The following is a 21,032-nucleotide window of genomic DNA, read 5'->3' as shown; positions in this document are numbered from 1 at the left end:
CTAATTTGTGGCTCGCATTTGCTGATTTTCATGCAGACGTTTTTTTTTCAATCGCCTGAAGAATATACATAAATGAAACTTAAGTGTGTAGCACAGTGCTTAAATATAGCTGCACATATGATTAGGTATATATATATATATATATATAAACTACATGTTATCTCTTCAACAGATTCGCTAAAACCGTTTCCCACCCAACTTCGACTAGCTAATGGAGACCTTTCCCGATAATCCAAAACGAATTGCATTCAATATCAAACTTCATAAATTAGCTCACTCGATCTTAGATCTAATTCTTCTCTCTTTCATTTTAAGTACCAATAAAGTAAGTTTTCGCCTTAGTTCTGCTTATCCTTCAGATCTTTCTTCTTCTTGAAAATCTAATCTTTAATTTAATTGGTCTTATCCAGCATTTGTTTCATTTTGTTTTCGGTTGGTTCCGATCCAATTCAACAAATACACACATCTATATAATTGTTGTAAATACATATATATGTATTAATACGTATTTAATCCTACGACTAATAAGTGAAACATGAGGTCCAGAAGTTGATTATATACAATTACAGTGCACGATCTCGGATTTCGAACCCTTGCAAAACATAATATTTCGATGCTATATCCTTGAAAAAGTTCCAATTGAATAAAAGAGAATGCAAAAACTGGAGAAATTCTTCAAATAAAACCTTTCTGCTGTGGCTTCGAGTTGTAAAGCTGTGGACTAAGTTAATTATCGGCTAATCTGACCGATTTTCGTTGCACTTGCGCACATATATCTTTTTGTTTTCGTATTGTTCGATTGTTCTATGTGTAAATTGTTCAAACTTCAGCTTAAACTCTATAATAAGTATATATATATTTAGATAGACACTTGCTGCTCCCGTTCTCATAATCGAAACCTCAAAAACTGAGTCGTCCTCCTCGTCTCGTAATAGAGCCCAAGCACATACTACTACAATACATGAAAATGTCTGGCGCCTAAGCTATATAAAATGCACGGTCTAAATTTATCTAAAATATTCAATCTGCTCGTAGAATAAATATGCTATTGTATAGACTATATAGAATTTGAATATATATATATATATACTATAATTGTTTCATAACTTATCTCTTATATGCACTTTAAATGGGAGGTATATGTAGATTTCAAATTTGTAACGGGTTGCAAATATTTGTATGTTCTTTTGGATCGAAGATCTATTTGTTTTGATCGATTTATCGATTTTGTTATCGATATTTCGAATAAAGTAAAACGCATGCATATTGAAATAATAATTTTATTTTAATAATAAAAAATAAAAAATAATCATAAAAAATGTTTACAATGAACAGAGTTAAACTCAAAACTCACTTCCGTTTATTATCATCATCATCATCATCAGCATCATCATCATCATCATCATCATATATATCATTATCATTCTTTCAATCATTGAACAAAAATCGAAAAACGTAAACTCTTTCACTCAGTTGCTCTAATAATAATAATAATAGACAATGGATAATGGATAATGGATAATGGATAATGGATAATGATAAAGGTACTTAGAAGAACGCAACTACATAAGTATAAAAGAAATATTGAATAGAATAGAACTAGGAGTTTGTTGGTATCTTTTAACTTTCTTCTACTTTTGCTTTAGTTTAACTTTAGTTTAGTTTATGCATTTAAGAGATTGCACGTTTGGGCAGTGTTTGGAAATTGTATGTGTGTGTATGTGTGTTTGTGTGTGTGTTGCATTTGCAGAACTTGGAACTGTTTTTTTCTTTTTTGTATATTGGTTGAGTTGTGGCAGTGTGACGTAACAAAAAGCGTTTACAAATATATTTCAGACATAAACTTCAGACCAAAAGTTGTTTGTTTTGTATTTCAAGTTGATTTCGTAAAGAATGGTTATTTGTTTTTTTTTTTCCAGAGTTTTTCTGTTTTTAACTGCTTGTGGTTCATTTTTGCGGAGCTGGTTCTTTTGAACCGTGCAGCTCCGCTAAGTGAACCACACAGAATTAGTTGCTCTGCTGCTCCGTGTTTTTAGTTTGTTTGTTTTCTGTTCTTTAAATATACAAAACTTAAAAGTTAATAATTACAAGAAAGTTGTTGACCACAGGCTACAACATTTGTTGGGCGCGTCGCCGTGAACGGGTCTCTACTGTGGCTCCAGTTAGGATATTGGGCAGGGTATATAGGTATATAGGTATATAGAAGAAACACTTAAATAAATAAACTATCGATAAGCATAAACCTAATTAGAACTATGAAATATTTCTCATCTCTTTATAAAATAAGCAACAAAAACAATGAGCCCGAAAACGCACACAAATACAGTTATCTTCTCTTTAAACTACTTTGTAGAACTCGTATGCTACGTCTGGTAGTGTATGTGTATGTAACCGTAGGGTGCTTGGGCTAGAGGGGAGAAGCGGGCATAGTTAGGGGGGAGGGGAAGTGTGGTTAGGGTATTAGTTATATTAGGCTAGGCTTTGTTGTAGGTGTATACAGTAATTCGTAGCTATAAGTTTTCACATACACATATCAAATATCAATAAGAACTCTTCATCGATAATCAATCATCAATCAATCAATAATAATAATATAATAATAATAATAATAATAATAATAATAATAATAATAATAATCAATAATAATAACAATATGCATTGTAATAATAATTAAATGTTACAATTAAAACACTAAAGCCAATGAATAGATCATTAATTACTACAGAATTTTACGTTTTAGCATGTTTGCTTCTCTGTATACATAATAATTATTTACTATGTATATATACATTATACATTATGCATATGTATATGTATGTGTGTATACATATGTATATGCATAGGCCTAGCAGCTATGTAATTTATACTCTCTTCTGCGCTTAAATCTGATGTGTCCTCTCTTAGACCTAACAAAAACTCAACATGTACAAAAAAACCCACCTCGCATTGATCGAAACAATTAAATGTAGCTTACCACACAGATACATATGCACAGGCCGTACATGCGTGTACGCATGTGCGCGTGTGTATGCATGCATATATGTAGTTTGGATGTTTCTGCTCTTCCTCCTCTCTCTCTCTCTCTCGTTCTGTTTTATATGTATATTTCTACTATTGCCGCTAGCCGGTTCAGCTCCCATTCTATTGCCACCGTTTCGGTAAGGTTTACGTCTATTTACATGCTCTCTCTCTCTCTCTCTCTCTCGCTTGCACTTGCGCGCGCTCAGACGCCATTGCAATCGATCTCAACTATGTCCTTGGGCACATCGACAAACTGATAGACCAGCCGCTGACCATCCACCTTGGCCAATATGCCGCGCTGGTAATAGTAGCGCAGGGCGCGGCCCATCGTCTCGTAGTTCATGTCCGGCTTGTTCTTGTGCATGCCCCAGAGGCGGGAGACGGCTTTGGAGTCGACCAGCTTGAAGACGCCCTTTTCACGGTTCGTCCACTTGATGAAGCGCGGACAGTATTCGCGATCCTGCAGCAGCTTCAACAGAAACTCCCACAGGTAGGTGGTGGAGCCCTCGCGACTGCGCCGCTTCACGCCCATCTCCAGCTTCGGTTTGCGCGGCTTTTTCGCCTTGCGCTGCTGAAAGCCGCCCAGCTCCAGCATATAAGAGAGATCATAGTTGACGCTCGACGTCGCCGGCTGCTGTATGACGCTCTGCGTGCTGCCGGCGCTAAGCATTGCGGCCGCTGCGACGGCGCTGCTGCTGCTCACGACCGATGCTGCTGCCGCCGCCGCTGCCGCTGCCGCAGCATTGGCAATTGTGGAATGCGTGTGCTGTGGTGTACTATGCAGCTGGTGGGGGTGCGTTGACGCCAGCTGCGCTGCCGCCAGCTGTGACTGTGAGTGCTGTTGTTGTTGTTGTTGCTGCTGCTGCTGTTGCTGCTGATGATGCAACTGTTGCTGCTGCTGCTGCTGGTGATGTGACAATTGTTGCTGCTGTTGCGGCGCGTGCTGCGCCTGCTGCTGCTGCTGCTGATGTTGCAGGGAATGATGCTGATGTGTGCCAAAGCCATTGGCAGCTGCGCTGCGCTGCGACGACGCTGCCGCTGGCGCATTGAAGTAGGACGTTGTCAGATAGCTGGGCGCGCCGGGCGTGCCAGGATTAACGCCTCCGCCGCCGCCGCCACTGGAGCCACTGTTGCCATAGTAGTTGTCGGGCACTGAAGAGGAGAATGGGAGAGTGGAAAAGTGTTAAATTTGATTGCACAGTTGCCAGATTAACTAAAATTAATGTGAGTAAATGAATTCTGTAAATGTACTGTAAAGTGAATACTGTAAAGCATGTATATACATAAATAAATACATACATATACATATCAACATTACTTGGCGCATTAATTCAGCCCATTTTGCAGCTTATGCGACCCACTGTGCGCAGCGTTGTCCGCCTGATGTCTAACTATTTCACAGTGCACACGGCTACATATGTATGTATGTATGTACGTGTGTAATTTTGTATGCTATTTAGTAAGTTTTGTTTTACATCCGGCGTCAACGGCGCTGCCGTTGCCCAATTCAACAGCCAGTTGCCCGACGAGAGGTGCATGGATTTGGGGGAGGGGTGAACTAGCTGAGCAAATGACTGAGCGCCGTTGAATAAAATCAAAAGTATTCGCTCACCAACACCAACACACCAACATTAACAGCGGCAGCAGCAGCAGCAGCGAAGAGAGCAACGTACGCTTTCGTTCGTTTTTCGCTCGTGTCTTCACCATCGCATTGTTGCATTAGCGTTGGTGTTGGCGCTCGCATTCGCACTCGTGCTCAAAGCAGGAGAGGGAGACAGAGAGAGAGAGAGAGAGAGCGCACAAAACGGGAGAAGCTCACAGCGCCAGCATTGCCACATTGGCTCTGTCGCTGTCGCTGTCGCTGCTGTTGTCGTTGTCGTTGTGACCTTCACAATTTGCGCAAAGGCAATGTGTCGATGACCACAGATTTTACACAGCGACGAGCACACATACAGACACACAGACACACAAACACACAGACACAAAGCGAGGCGAAAAGCATAAAAGCAGCGAGTGCAACACATTCTTATTGCAATTGATTGTGTCGCGAGTGTGTGTGTGTGTGCCTGTACATATATACAAATGTATATATGGGCGCATGTACATATGTATGAGCCTGCCATTTTTCGATTGCTGAACTTTTACTGCACACATATACACACACATACACACATATGTATTGCATATTCATGTGTATTTGTGAATACTTGATATACTCACCCCCAACACTGCGATTCCATATATTCCGCAACGAATTCGCCGCATTGTTCTGATATAAATTTGGATGCAGAAATGTGCCCGTATGCAGGTGCGCCGCTGCTGCTGCCGCTGCTGCGGCCGCTGCCGCTGCTGAGTGGGTGGCCGCTGCGGCAGCTGCAGCTGCTGATGCCGATGTTGCTGCCGTCGTCGGCATGCCCAGGCGCGCCTTCAACTCGTCGGCGCACGGCTGGCCGCCGGAACTGGAGCTGTCCACGTCGGACACACCGCTATCCGCCGGACTGGGCGGAAATGAACCTGTGCATGCAGTGAATGGGTCAAGATTAACAAGTTGCCAATGCCTTTTTTCTTTCTTATTTTTTTGGGGCATGTCGCTCAACAAAGGGCGTGTGCACTGTGGTTCACCTTGCTGGCAAGCAAGCTGCTTGGCACTCACCTGTTGTGGCCGTCGTGTAATTTCTGTGATGTGGATTGTGGATTGCGCCGCCGCTGAGCAGATTGTGCAGCAATGGCCGATGCGGTATGGCCAAAGGTTGCTGCTGCTGCTGCTGCTGTTGTTGCTGCTGATGCGCATTGTTGTTGCCCTGTAAGCTGTGCTGCTGTTGTTGTTGTTGTTGCTGCTGCTGCTGCTGCTGACTCTGCTGCAGCGGTGTTAAGAGCGCATTCTGCTCGGTCTTGATGTGCAACAATGTTGTTGCACTGCCGAAAGCTTGATGCTGCTGCTGTTGTTGTGTCTGCTGTTGTTGTGTCTGCTGCAGGTGTTGTTGCTGTTGTTGGTGCTGGTGTTGCTGCTGCTGCTGCTGCTGATGAGGTGACGGACTGGTTGATTGTTTGACAATAGGAATTTCAGTATCTGCAAAAAGAAGCGGCAAATTAGTAAAAGCCTGAACGTGCATATGTACATATATATATTTAAATATAGTATATGTTGTGGTTGTTGTCAGCTTAAGCTTAATTATTTGATTTCATGGCTTCGCTGGACACTTGATACGTTTTGCTAAATAGCTGTGCAACACTCGAACTACTTTTAAATGTCTGCCAACTGTTGCGACCCAATTAAAAAACAACTTTATCTCATCAGCCTCAGCAGCAACAACAACAACAACAACAACAACAGCAACAAGCTATTCGAGTGCCGCCCTCTGCGCGTAACCGAGACCTGTCAAAATGTCCGAGCTCACATGAAATGCAAAGCTAATAATACTTAAATAATTCGCAATATACATAATTATACAAAATAGTTGTTGCTGCTGTTGCTGTTATTGTTGTTGTTAGCAAGTTGAGCGACATGCAAAAGTCGCCAAGAGGCTAGAAATATGCGAGCGAAACACACACTTACACACACACACTCACACACACATACAGAGACAAAGTTGAAATGCCCCAATTCGGCGAGCCATGAACTCAAAGCAACAACAACAACCGTTACAAACAATGACAAAAGAAATGCAAAGTGAGAGAAGCAGCAAAAGACAACGAAAAATAACAACAACAGCACAGAAACAAAAAATTGCATCTCACTTTCTTTAGCTGCCTGCTGCTGCTGCTGCTGTTGTTGTTGCTGTTGTTGTTGTTGTGCATTGAGGTGCAACGCAAGAAAAATGCACAAGTTGTTGTTTTCTTTTGAATATTTTGTTGTTGTTGTTGCTGCTGAAAAGTAAAAGTGCATTTTCACTTATTTTATGCGAAACGCCGCGGCGGCTGCTGCATGTGGAAGAAGACGAACAAGCAGAAGAAGGCAAAGCAGCAGCAGAAACGACAAACAACAACAAAAATTGCATTGAATGTCAAGCTGTTCACACACAGCACACAAATACTTATGCACTTGGCCAGCGCATACAGTTGTCTCGCTCGCACAAGTGCAGCGTGGTGCAGGCAAACTAAAAGGCAGCAGCAGCAGCAACAACAACAACAACAGCAGCAGCAATAAAGCTTGCATGCAAGCGTGCGCGCACACACACACACACATGCACACGTACTCGTACACGCATACAGTTGGCAGCAAGAGAGGAAGAGAAATCAGGTCAAGGCTTGTCGGCGTTGTAGTTGTTGTTGCTTTTGGCTTTGCTTTTGCTGTTGTTGTTGCTGTTGCTGGCAGCGGCGACGAGTTTACAATTTATGCTTTGCTGGCTGCATTATTGCATGTTGTACGCGCCACGTTTGATTGTGTGCGCTTTTTTTTTACAGCTTTTTAAATACCTGCACACAGTCGAACATATGCATACACACATACATACATACACACAAGCTTACAGACAATTCGCTGCCTCGTCTCGTTTTAATTCGCCGTGCATTCGCCGTGTTGTGGGTGAATGGGAAGCATGTAAAAAAATAAAAATATATGTATATACATTTATGCATATGATATATTCATATGTTTCATATATGCACATATATATATACTCAAAAGCTGCTGTAAAAATATGGCACATTTACATACATTTGTATTTACACACAAGCCAGACATTCGAACGACCTGTATGTGCGTGTGTGTGTGTGTGTGTGTCTCTGCCAAGTCGTGACGGAAATCGCGGGCAAGCAGCAGCTAAATCAGCTGTGGCCTGCAACACGCTGCCTCAAACCCGCCCCGCAGCTGCCCGCCAACTGCTTCGAGTTGTTCGTTGGTTTTTTTTCGCAGTGGAAAATCAACTTTTATTTCTTTGGCGGAAACTATAAACATTAGACGCAACGCACACACAAGTTTTGACTTGTTTTTAGAGAATTTTCCTTTTCGATTTTTCGGCACTTGGTTTGCCCAAGTCTGGGCGGAAACGCCTGTCAATTGTTGTTGCCTATGTATTTCGCAAATATTTGTTATTTGTTTTTATTTTTTCTTTTCGTTCTTCTGGTTATTAGAGGAAATGCTGCCACGTGAGCGGCTGCTGCAGCGGCCAACAAGGCGTATGCGTAATGTGGCACAGCTGCGAGCGGCAGACGTTGCGTATACGTAATGTCAATTTGTGTGCATAAGTCATTTAGTTGCATGTCTCGGTGACATTTAGAGTAGCAGCAAGTGAGGGATTGTGTGCTTTGTTCTTTTGCGCACCTGTCACACCTGGCGTATGGGCAATGTGCAACAGAGATTACGCATACGCACGGTGGCACACACAAAACGCAGACTGTAAACTGTAACGAAATTGGCAAATCCATTTGAAAGGTGCTCGAAGAGGCACCGTTACGCCCATTTACACACACACACACACACACACACACACACATGGACACACACACGGAGAGGCGCATTAGGCATTGCAATGGTGCGCCAAATGCGCGCTGACCTCTAAAAATGCGGTCTATTAAAAACAAAAATAAAGCCAAACAATTTAATATATTGTGAGAAAACAACAATTGGCCAACATGAGCTGGAGCTGGAGCTGTACAGGTGTGTGCATGTGTGCATGTGTGTGTGCAATTAACGTTAGAGTCATGTGCAGAGCTCCACATACTTTTTTGTTGTTGTTTTTTTGGATATTGGCATTATATTATTATATGTATTTCCCTGCCCGAATTTGGACTTGAACTGCCTCGTTGATATGTGCGCGGCGTTTTGGGACAGTTACATCACAATTCACAATTCACAGTCACAATGGAGCCGCAGCATTTGCGAATAGTAGGTCAATGTAGGTATGCAGCGTACCCGTTGTTGTTGTTGTAGTTGTTGCTCTTGTTGTTATTGTTGCTGCCATGATTAGTTGTTTTTAATGTACACACATTAAATATATGTATGTGTAAAAACAAATTGTGCCAAAGGCTTGACGCACCCCAAAAACAAGCAAGCGATTGCAGGGTATTACAGCGTCGAGCATGCCAAAAGTTGTCTCGTTTGTGTACAAAAGTGTTTTGTTTACAGTTTCTGGCCATTTCCGAGGAAGCAGCTCGTTGTGCCTGACAATTGCAACAACAGCAACTGTTCAAATTGTGTGTGTCTGTGTGTGTGTGTGTGTGTTGTTGTTGTTGCTGTCTCATTGCGGTATTGGCCTATTTTGTATTTAAGTTTGAGCTGTGGGTGCGGGGTTTTTTTCTTACTAACAAGAAATTTATGAGCTTTAAACTGATTTCAGATGTGTTAGGCAAATCAAATGGAGTTTGATTTACTTTTTTTTTTAACTAGAGAGAAGTATGTTTTAAGCAGAAACTGTTTCTATTTTGGCAGCTGAATAGTTTTTGCTCATGTTTGCTGAAGGATCCGCATACATACACACATATAAGTTATATGTAGCATGCATGACAAGAAATAGATAAAATGCTACTTTATTGCACTGCCAAAAACAAAGCTAACGATAATAAAAACCAGCCAAAAATGTGTGTGCATTGTGCATGTGTGTGTGTGTGTGTGTGTGTGTCTGTGTTTCACAGCGAAAGCAATTTGAGTGTGGCAACAACAACAATAACAATAACAATACGGGTAACAGCAACAAATGCGGCGCTGACGACCGATTAACCAAAAGTAATATGCGAACAACAGCAAAACAGACAAAAGAAAGCAACAGCAGCAACAACAACAACAACAACAACAAGAGCAGCAACAACAACAGCAACAGCGACAACGACGACAACAACTCAAAAGTTCTATATTTAAATATTATAATTTATGTGTTTGTTTGGCTATTGTACATGTGCATGCATACATACATACATACATACATACAGATGTACATTCATACATACTAATGTAGAAGTTGTTGCTGTTGTTGTTGTTGTTGCTCTCTTCCCCATTCGCCCATTCCCGTATTGCCATCATGGGACTGCTTCCGTCAGCGAACTCAGTTCCCAGTTCATTCCCACTTTCCGTTCCCAGTTCTGGCTGCCGCTCTCCCATATGCGACACTCTTTCGCTCTCTTCCTCTCGCACTCTCCGCAAATTCCTGTTCTGCGTGTGCATTGTTGTTGTTGCTGCCGCTGCTGGCTTATTTTGGCTTTCATGCCTCTGCTGCGGCGCGCTGTGTGTGAGTCTTTCACATTGCTTGTGTATGGGTACAAAGAATAAAAGCCGCTGTCGGCAGTTGCTGTTGTTGTTGTTGCTGTCGTTTCTTTTGTTCTTGTGTTTGTGAGTCGTCGTCGTCGTCGTCGCCACTGCCGCTGCCGCTGCCTCTGCCGCTGCCGTCGCTGGGCGCATTTGTTTGCCTGAGTCTGTGTGTGTTGTGCTTGTGCGCTTTTTGGAAATTCAGTCTCAAGTTCAAGGTCTCGCGGATAACGCACACACATGCAGACAAGTGCGAGACGCACACACACACACAAACACACATGTGTGCGATTCTTATTGCTTGTTTAAGCTACGTGTATGTATGCATGTTTATGGCGACACATGTACATATGTATGTCTGTGTACTTAAAGCAGCATTTCTCATTATGTGCATCTGTATTGGTGCTGGCTGTTTACTTTTTGTTGCTGTTCTCTTTTTTTTTTTTCGTTTTGCCTTTATTATATGTATACAGTTTGTTTGCATATATTGTAGACATTTAAAAATAAAATAAGGAGCAGCAAAAAATTAAGAAGAAAAAAAAGCGCAGCGACTACAAAAATGATTCCTCAATATTTCCGCATCAAGAATTGATACCAAGTTGTTGTTGTTGTTGTTGTTGTTGCTGTTGATTTGTTGTTGTTGATTTGTTGTTGTTGAAATTTTTATTATTGCTGTCATTTATTTCATTTCACTCTTGATACAGAAATTTCTCGTTGAATACAAAAGGAAATGCATATGTACAGTTGTATGTACGCATGTATGTACGCATGTATGTATGTATGTGTGTATGTGCACATATGTATGTGTGCATATGTGTATTGTAATTTTTGTGAGCTGTTTTTTTTGGTTATTTTGTTTTGTTTTGTTTTTTTTTTTGTGGGCAGCATTTTATTGAGCATTTGAATTTTTTAAAATTATATATATTTTGATTATTCTCATATGAATATTTATGGATATAATATGCATAGAGATTGTCGCATTTGTTTGATACGCAATTTGTTATCTTGCCGAATAAATTTTGTAACCATTTTTTTTAGTCAATATTCCTTTGTTAAATGCGAATACCCTGTAATAAGTTGACAAAGGGTGTATGCAAGATGTTTAAGTCCCATTTCAGATACTTCTAATGTATGCAATAATATTACATCAGAGAAACTTGTTAAGTACATAAGCTACACGTACATATATTTAGAATACCCTGTAATTTGAATAGCCTATAATAAGAAGTTAGCAAAGGTATACGAAGATAGCAAGATTTGATCTTACCCAACTGTAATCTTAGATATTTATCATGAATGCATTATAATACATCTGGAGATGTAAGGAAGAGGAAAATGTTATGTATGTATATATGCAAACATATGTATGTATATGTAAGTATGTATGTACAAGCTGTAAGCAGAGCTATTTCTATTCAGGAATGTTAAAGTAAAAGAAAGAGTATGCAAAGGCATATCAAATATATAAAGTACATATAAACAATTCTCTTTCTTTTAAGTACTGTAAACATCTCATTAAGAGACATGATAAACATGCTTAATAAGATGTTTGTATATAAATTTCCTTTGACCCTTTTAACAGACCATTTTATAATGAAGGCATAAAGTATTCCGATAGACTCTTGAGTTAATTAAAAGTCTTTTTAAGTATGCAATTAATTCTGCATATTTCTTTATTTCTTTTTACCGGATATTACATAATTTCGGTTTATTCTGGTCATACGCTCTGTTGCCAATTCTCACACCTGTCATAATTAGCGCTTTCTCTGCAGAGTTCTTATATATATATGTATATATACATTAGCCCGATCTCATTCTTTATCTAATATGTATCTGGCGCGTGACGCCACGGCAATAATTTTGCATTACAAGTGCTAATTGGGCTGTGTGTTAAGTTTGTTTCTCTTTTATATAGAGTATATATATACTATATATAGAGTATATTTATAATCATGCTGTGCTCTTCTCTGCACACCCACAAATCAGAAATTTAAACCAAACAATCGATTAAATAATTAATCAACAACAAGGCATGCTCGAGTTTCCGATTAGCCAATTTTCCAATCAGATTTGTAATTATATTTCAGCATTTTATATGTGACATAATCCCAGTTATCTCTGACTCTAATACAGACACACGCACACACACGCACACGCACACACTCTCGTTAACTCTCTCTTTCAGGCTGATTATCAATTATCGCGCCGCAATCAGAGGACAGATAAGGAGACCCCACGAATAACCATGCTGGGCAAATGCTAGAGAACTGCGCCGGGCAATTAAATGCGCTTACAAAACGCACACACACACACACGCACACACACGTACACACACACGCATGCATAGATAGACAGAAATCGAGACATGGCGCTTACATAATTCTAAAAAGTCAGCCGTATTTGGGTTAAGCTAAAGAAAATGATTTGCTAATTTCTTGCGCTGAAACGAGAAATTTAAGTTTTTCCGTGCGCCACTCTCTCTCTCTCTCTCTCTCTCTCACTCAGGCGTTCTCCCTCTCTCTCTCTGTCTCTCTCTAGCTCTTTCTCTATTTGTGTGTGTGCTCAGTTGTTGCCAATCTATTCCCAACCTACCTCAAAATGTTTTGCGTTAGGCCTCAAAGCAACAGACCTCGTTGTGCAGCTGTGGGTTGGCGCACGGCGGGTGGGCGGGCGGCGGGTGGCGGGTGGTGGTGGTGGGTTCAGGCTAACTACGGAGACGACGTCGCTCTTTTACACTATTTCCCACACACACACACACACACATGCATGCACACACAATCGCATGCTTACAGAAGCTGAAGCTGCGCTGCTTACTCATGTAAAGGGAGCAGCAGACAGAGCGGAAGAGAGGGAGGGCGAGAGAGAGCGAAAGAGAGAGAGAGAGCGTAACAAGCTTGTAAGCGCTCGTTGCGCTCTTCGCCTCATGTCGCAATTGAAAGTTGCCTCGCATTCTGCTTGTGACTGCGTCTGTGTGTGTGTGTGTGTGTGTGTGTGTAGTTGTGGGCGGTGAATTGGGAACGGGAGCAGAGCTGTGGTTGAAACCCCAAAAGGTTGAAGGTAAAACAAAATCAAAAGCAAAACAAACTAAATAAAGTCGTGTAGAAAAAGGTTAAAATATAAATAAAAAATAAAATTATTGCATGTTGTAAGAGGGCAACACACACACACACACACACATGCGTGTTTACTATGCTCTCGCGTGTGTGTGCGTGTATAAAATAACCAAATAAAGTTTGTCAAAAGAGTTTTGTGAAAGCAACAACAAAATATTTTTTGTTGGTTTTTGGTAAAATTTGTAAAGAATTTGCCGAACTAAAGTTTCCCAGCGTTGCCACAAATGTTGATCGAGATGATAACGTGGACTTTTTTATTTACTTTTTCTTATATCAAGGAGTGAAGAGGGGGGGGGGGGGGGGGGGGGAGTGGCACAGCTTCAACACGAGCTGCTGGCTGATTTGAACGCTTTGGCATTTTTGATTTGATTTCGAGGCACCAGCATTTTGTGCATTCTGCGGGCCAAGTTTGCGGTTTGCCGGGCTTTCGATACGTTTGCAGGAAATTATAAGCCAGAAATTGCATTAAAAAAAAAAGCCGGGCGATTGTGAGGCACTTTAATGCAAGTTGACGACAACAAAACAAGTACAAGTGCTCTGCATTGATAACAGAATTAAATTAGGTCAGTTAAAACGAAAAACTAAGCATTATCCAGTAGAAATTAGTATATTACCTATATAATAGCTTAGTGCCTGATGATGCTTACAGATGAAGCGAAGAACAAGTAAAGCTTTCTTTAAAGAGATTAAAAGCCAATTTTAGATATGTATCTTTAAGATACATTTCTGTCAAAGTTCCAAGTATCTAACTAGGGAGGCAAGGCGATTAAAAGCCTTTTCTGAAATTTGTATCTTTAAGATACATTTCTGTTGTAGCTCCGAGTATCTAGTTGAGAAGCGGAGGCAGATTAAAGACCTTTCGTTTAATTTGTATCTTTTAGATACATTTCTGTTGTAGCTCCGAGTATCTAGTTAGTGGGCGGAGGCAGATTAAACCCCTTTCGTTGAATTTGTATCTTTCAGATACGTATCTGTTCCAATTCTGATTGTCTAGAATGCATTCAGTTAAATATAAACATTGTCTCCAGCTGTAGTCAACAGGTTTATATAAATATACACGTCTTAGGGTTTTGTTAAAGGTCAGTTTATTTCTGCCAGAGCTTTCATTTTCAGTGCTTAGACAATTCATTCGCGTCCAGCTGGCAATTGCATAAATCTGTCAAAGCCATGTACTTCATAACCCGAATTCCGGCGAAGAATCCTGCTCAGTTCTTAATCCCCCTCCCCCTCCCCGCTACACACACACACACGCAACGCCCACTTAGCAGAGCTGCGAGCGACGCGCATTTCCGCTAATACAAAAATTTCAAGTACCTGACGCCCTTTTAAGAACAAGTACATATATCCATATGTATATATGTATGCGTATATAGATTATGTATTGAAGTATTTATTTAGCACATATGCATGTGTGTGTGTGTGTGTGTGTGTGTGTGTGTGTGTAGCGACTTTTGTATTTAACGTTGAGATTCCCTGCAGCCAAATCGGAGCAAAGGCAACAACCGCTTGCAAAAGTCAAAAGAGACGCCCGTGTCAAATAGAGGAAACAAGTTGTTGGCTGTTTATGCGAAGGGTTACCTCTAGAGCCAGTCGGAGTCTACTACTAACACACATACACATGTAACAAGTGCCAACACACACACACACACACACACACACACAGCAGTCCCCCAGTTGGCAGTTGCCAGTTGGCGCCTTGGCAATTCGCCGCAGCAGCAGCGTTCAAGCAACTGAGAAACTATTTCACACATACACACACAAGCTAAACATTACAATTTACGACACACACACATGCATGCAGAGTGAATGCAGCGCGAATGGCAAAGCAAAGCAAAGTCGAGAGCATTTGATAGTTGAGCGGCATTGCCGCTCGCTAGAAAGCTCCTCGCACACACTAACTCTCTCTCTCTCTCGCTCTCTCTCTCTCGCTCTCACACGGCTCTGTTGTAGTTGTAGTTGTGGCTGCTCTTGTTGTTGCTGCTGCTGTGCGTTTGCCGCCTAAAGTAATCAATAAAATTGTTGAGGTGGGTTAGGAAACTGTTACGAAGCTGCCGCCGCTCTTTGCTCGGACAGCGACGCTGGCAGCGACGTTACCGTCGCCGTCGCCGTCGCCGTTGTCGTCGTCAGCGGAAATTGCGCTATTTTAAATAATGTTTATTTTGCGTTTGGACGTCTTTGTTTTTTGTTTGGGGGAGCGCATATATATTTTTTTTTTCTTCTTTTTTTTTTTGTTATAAATTTTGCCTGGCATTGTTGTTGTTGTTGTTGTTGTTGCCAAATTGACATTTCACAATTTTGGTCTACTAAAAGTTGAAAGATTCAAAGCGAACCTCAAATGGATTTCGACAAAAGCTGCCACAGTTTTAACAGAAGCTGCCACATACGCAGTCGAATGAATAGATACGAGTTTATGCAGCATTAGCCACAGCTTGACGCACACACACACACACACACACACACATGTCCATCAATCAAATATGTGTTTGTCAGTTAAATGCGAGAATATCTAAATAGTTTCAAGATATTGCATATATAGATATACTATATAAAGATAAATAACGTTAAAAAATAATTATAAAAACTCATTCATTTCTAACCACAAATTAAGGGCACAAATTAAGTTTCCTGTTTCTATTTTTAATTAAAATGATAAAAAGTTATTTAAAAAGATTGAGTTTAATACATCTTGATGTAAGAAGCACCAACAAATGTTAGTCAAACATTGTACATCTTGATGTAAAGATGTAGATATGCACAAGATTCCACCAAACCATTCTGGAAGTTTCTATATGGTATTTCAGAGTCAAGCACTGCTGACTTAATCAGCATGTTTGCCATAATCTTGATGTAAAACCATGATGTACATAAATAAATAACCATACATAAATGTATGATACATCTTGATGTAAGTACTCTAGTCAATCATTCTTTTACGAATATACATTAGCTGTACTTTTCCAACTGTTGGTTTAGGGTATATCACAGTCAAGCACTGCCTATTTAAGCAGCTATACATCTTGATGTAAATACATGATGTACATACATCAAACATGCACCAAGGCTATTCCAGAAATTGGTTTGGAATATAAACAGTCAATTACTTCCAACAATACATCTTGATGTATAAAAATACATGATGTATATAAATATGACTACTCAAGAAATTGGATTAGGATATATCCACTCAAGGACTTTAAATATCACAGTATGATGAATACATGATGTATACAAATATAACAGGTTTGGGATATATCCAGTCAAGCAGTTCAAACCTCACAATACATCTTGACGTATGCAATAGCATGATGTATATATGTAAGATGCAGCTACACTTTTCTAGAAATTGACTATCCGTTCAATAACTTCAGTATACATCTTGATGTACATAAATGTATGATATCATCAAGTCCTGTTCTTAAAAATATATATGCAAAAATATATATACAGTCGTCTAGAGTTTTATCTAGGGTATTTTCTGGTCAAGCACACCCGCCCATTGGGCCATTATCTCATTAACAATTTGCCACTTACAGTAGCGCTTCATCAAGCTCTTCTTGTAGGCGGCGGAGCGTTCCGCCGGCTTCAGCCGCATCCTCGCCCGTTCGCAATGCGTGGATGCATCTTCGTCGGATTCTGTGCCGGAGTAAGTGCGTCCCCGTCGCCGGCTGCATGCAGTGGCGCCTGTTGACGATGCCGCCGCCGCTGCTGCGGCTGCATTTGCCGCTGTCGCGGCGCTGCTCAGCGAGAGATCGAGGGGTGAGTCGTAGCCGTTCTGGTACTGCAGCTCGAGCAGCTCCTCATCGTTGGAGGCATCCGCCTCGATGTCCGCATCGGCGTCCTCCTCGAGCGCTTCCTCGTCCTCGATGTCGCTCATTTGCTGTGGCAGCTGTGTCTGTGTCTGCTGCTGCTGCTGCTGCACTTGCAACTCGTTGCTGCTGGTGATGACGCTGCTGCGCTGCAGCTGCTGCTTGCGCTCCCAAAGTATCTTGGAGACATCGTCCAGGGTGCTGCGCGTCTTGTCTGGCTCGGATTGATGCTGCTGCTGCTGCTGTTGCTGCCTCAGGTGATTGTAGAGCACTTTGAACTCGCGGCAATCTGTTGCAATGCTCTCCACATCCTCCTCCTCCTCCTCCTGCTTCTCCTTATCCTTCTCCTGCTTGGCCTGTGCCTGCTTCGTTTCCTCAGCTGCTGCCTGCTCCTTTGTCTCTTCTGCAGCTTTGCTGCCAGCTGCTGCGGCTTCCTTTTCCACTGCAGGAGCTAAATCTGGACTTAGGCTTGGAGCAGGTCTTGGACTCTGTCGCTCTGACTTGATCTCATCTATGGCACCTGCGATTGCTGGTTTACTTGGCTCCGACTGCGCATCCTTGGCCGATACGGACGCGGGCGCTGGTGATGTGGGCGTCTGCGGCGCCAGGGGCGAGGCGACTGGCGTTGGCGTGGGCGTGGCACAGCAGGCAGCAGCCGTAGGCGATGCCGCCGGCGAGGCGGACGCAGAGCCTGACACGGACGAGGCAGAGCAGGCGGACGACAGCGACAGCAGCGACGACGAGGAGCTCGACGAACTGGAGCTGGAGATGGATGATGATGATGAGGAGACGTTCGAGAGTGCCGCCGTCGCAAAATTATGCGCCGTGGCGGCCACCAAATGTTGCACCATTATCATTTTAACAGTTTCTAAATAGATAACACATACACGCACACACTCACGTTCTCTATAGGTTGCACATGCTTTCGATATATATATATATGTATATTATTTGTGTATTTCAGATATTGCGCTACAATTTTGAGGTATATTTGCACTATTTTGTTGTGATTGGCCGTTGGCGCCGCCTGCAGCTAAGCACATCTTTGTGGCAGGCCATCAACGGGCGGCCAATGGGGCAACGCGCCACACGCAACGCGAATACGCGGAAACAAACGTAAAGTCCGTCCGGCAACAGCGAATTCTGCTTCGCCGTTTGCCGTTGCTTTTGCTGTGTGCTACGCTGTGTGTGTTTGGCTTTGCTTTGCTGTCAGCCGCCGCACGTCATTTATCTCTTACGGTATCAGCAAAACTAAAATCTAAAGTCAGCACAAAAAGCACTGCCGAGTGTTTATTAGGCGCAAACAAACGTTGCAGGCGGCGACTGCGACGCGACTGCAGCGTGCGATGTTCGCGACGTCGACGTTTCTGGCAAAGCGCGCGCGCGCCCCACTCACAAACACAGAGACGCACTCACAGAGAGCACAAAAGAGAGAGAGAGAGAGACAGGTGGGAAGGCAAATGGCGAAAAAATGAGCAAGCGACTGCGACTGCGACAGCGACCGCGACAGCGACTGAATGGGGCTCGCTTGCTCGGCTCGCGCCAACTGGAAGAGCGCGAGCCACGAAATGTTGTTGGGACCGACGCTGCGCTGTGCTGCTATTGCGAAAACGATGTCGATGTCGGCGTCGGCGTCGCTGTCGCAGTCGCAGTCTCAGCCGGGAGCGCGCCAAAATGGTAAGCAAACGTAACAGTTTTGCGTTTCGCGAGAGCAAAATGTTTGGCGCTCTGCTCTCTGCTTCTGTTGCTGTTCGTATGTTAAATGTAAACGAATATGTGCGTACGCTTGTGCTTACATCTGTTTGCATGTGTGTGCGTGTGTATGTGCACGGCTGCTGCTGCTGCAGCTAAGACTGTTTTTGTATTGGGTGGTTCTGTGTGCCACATGCGCATTTGCATTGCATTTCTCCTCTAGGGACATTGAGTGGCAAACATTGCCAAACGGCACAGTGGGGCAGAATACAAATGTTTTCAATTGCCTCAGATGTAACATATGCAGTGGATGTAACAGGCGTACATGCGTACAAACAGATGTACACATGTATGTGCATATAGACACATTCGAGCATGCATACATACACATATGAGTAAATACATACATACAGCCTTCAAGGCTTACTCGAATTCATGAGAATCGCAGAGTAGGGCCATATTTAAGAAGGGGTTTCTTTCAATATTTAGCTCAGCGGAAAGCAAACTTGGTCTGCGTTTGACAGATGACAATGCACACACACACACACACATACATACATGCATACTTGAATACACACATATACGATAAATATAAAAAGCTTTTGCTCGGCTAAGAGTTACCCTTAAGCCTGATTTAAATGTGTTTCAGCCCATCCATTAAAGCCAAGTTGAACTTAAAGCTCCATGTTCTATGACTAAATCTTTATATTATTTTCAAATACGGTTCTCAAGTACAACTAAAATATGTATCTACCTATTTAAGCCTTAGCACCCAATCCTCTGAGTCTTATACAATCCTGTTTCCATATAAATCCGCTCAGCAAACTCTTGATAAGTTATCTAAGAGGCCAACTGAAAAACAAAAAGCTTTAAACTCCACCATTATCTAATGTTTCCGATATTACAAAACACATTCCAAATTTAAGACTACTTCACTGCGATTTTACTTATGCTTATTTAAAGCCTTATAACCCTTCCAATCTTTTCTAGCTAGCCTGATCTACAGGCCAGATCCCATACAATTACATTTCATACATTAACACACATACAAGCAAACTCACACACACACATGCACACATTCACGTAAGTTTGCATGTAGATGTGGCCGCCTCTCTTGTAATAGCCGCTGCGACCCAGACCCAGTGCGTTCACTTCAGTGGAGCAAGTGGCGAGCAATTGCAGCTATCTGGGCCCCCAAATGGGTCAGGCCAAGTCAAAAGGGCTGCGCGATCATGGGGGAGCAGCAGCAGCAGTGAGTGTATGTGTGGCTGTGTGTGTGTGCGAGAGTGCGACAAGTGAGCAGGAGGTGATGATGCCGACGTCGACGTCGACGTCACTGCTGCAATATCATCGTGCAATCGCAACGACTATGACTCAATGCAAGTGTGTGTGAGAGAGAGAGGGACAGAGAGAAAGAGAGTGGGATGGAGAGAGAGAGTGCGAGAGCAAAAGTACTCTCTCAGCCGCCGTCGCCGTCTCCGTCTGCGTCGCTGTCACCGTTTGACGATGGCAGTAGAGCAAATTTTCACTTTCCGTTTGTTTAGTTGTTGGGGGCCTTTCCATTTACTTGCCAATTGCAATTGTGTGCGTGTGCGTGTGCGTGTCTGTGTTTGTGTATTTGTTTCTCTCTCTCACAGCTCAACATGTGTGCCTGAATATTGCAAATAAAGGAAGCAGAACAAGAGCTGAAGAAGAAGATGAAACAGAAGGAAGAGTTTGGCGTTTGTGCAAACACAGGGAAGGGGAAGGGGAGTGGGACGGGGTGTGGAAGCCATGGGGAGAACTTTAATGAGGCGACGACAACGAAGACGACGACGACGTCGTTGGCGACACAGACATACTTTTGCTAAGCTAGTGTGTGTGCAAAATGAGTCCAATGTACCGACAACTGGTAGCTGGTCAAGGGAGGCGAGCGTCAGGGGGAGGGGAGCACAGACAGCTCCTTTGGCAACAACACAAAACAGACACACACACACACAGCCAGAGCTAGAAAGATGGAGGTAGAGCGAGAGAAGGAGAGAGAGGGAAAGCAAAGCGGGGCACAGACACAGAGACGCAAAAGAATTTTGAAGAGGAAGCGCATTAGGTGGCTTTACTTTGGGGCTGGGCACCTCGACATGTCGGGACGGACTGCCAATTGAGTTGGAACTGGAACTGGAACTGGAACTGCGACTGAGTGCTGGTAGCTTAGGCTTGTGTTGTCGATTCATGTTTCATGTT

General features: G+C 42.6%; 1 protein-coding gene across 1 annotated transcript; it reads right to left on the bottom strand.

The window, feature by feature from the left end:
- Window positions 1-2,673: 2,673 nt before the first annotated feature.
- LOC115771227 (ecdysone-induced protein 74EF-like) lies at window positions 2,674-17,977 on the bottom strand. The gene is made up of 4 exons (XM_030716828.1): window positions 16,846-17,977; window positions 5,675-6,091; window positions 5,242-5,535; window positions 2,674-4,173 (listed from the first exon to the last, which is right to left on the bottom strand). Exons 1-4 carry the CDS (start codon window positions 17,975-17,977, stop codon window positions 3,224-3,226), a joined length of 2,793 nt encoding a protein of 930 aa, XP_030572688.1. The 3' UTR covers window positions 2,674-3,223.
- Between the last annotated feature and the right edge of the window lie 3,055 nt (window positions 17,978-21,032).

This window comes from Drosophila novamexicana, unplaced genomic scaffold, assembly GCF_003285875.2.
Source record: "Drosophila novamexicana strain 15010-1031.04,08,12 unplaced genomic scaffold, DnovRS2.1 tig00000024-arrow-pilon, whole genome shotgun sequence".
Lineage (NCBI taxonomy): Eukaryota > Metazoa > Arthropoda > Insecta > Diptera > Drosophilidae > Drosophila > Drosophila novamexicana.
Note: the sequence above shows the minus strand (reverse complement) of the source record. Positions and strands in the feature narration are given on the sequence as shown.

Excerpts from the sequence above, each read along its gene's own strand:
- LOC115771227 (XM_030716828.1), bottom strand. The coding sequence starts at position 17,977 with ATGATAATGGTGCAACATTTGGTGGCCGCCACGGCGCATAATTTTGCG. Across the intron at positions 6,092-16,845 it reads GAGCTTGATGAAGCGCTACT|ATACTGAAATTCCTATTGTC; the intron begins GTAAGTGGCAAA and ends TTCTTTTTGCAG. Across the intron at positions 4,174-5,241 it reads ATGGAATCGCAGTGTTGGGG|TGCCCGACAACTACTATGGC; the intron begins GTGAGTATATCA and ends TCTCCTCTTCAG.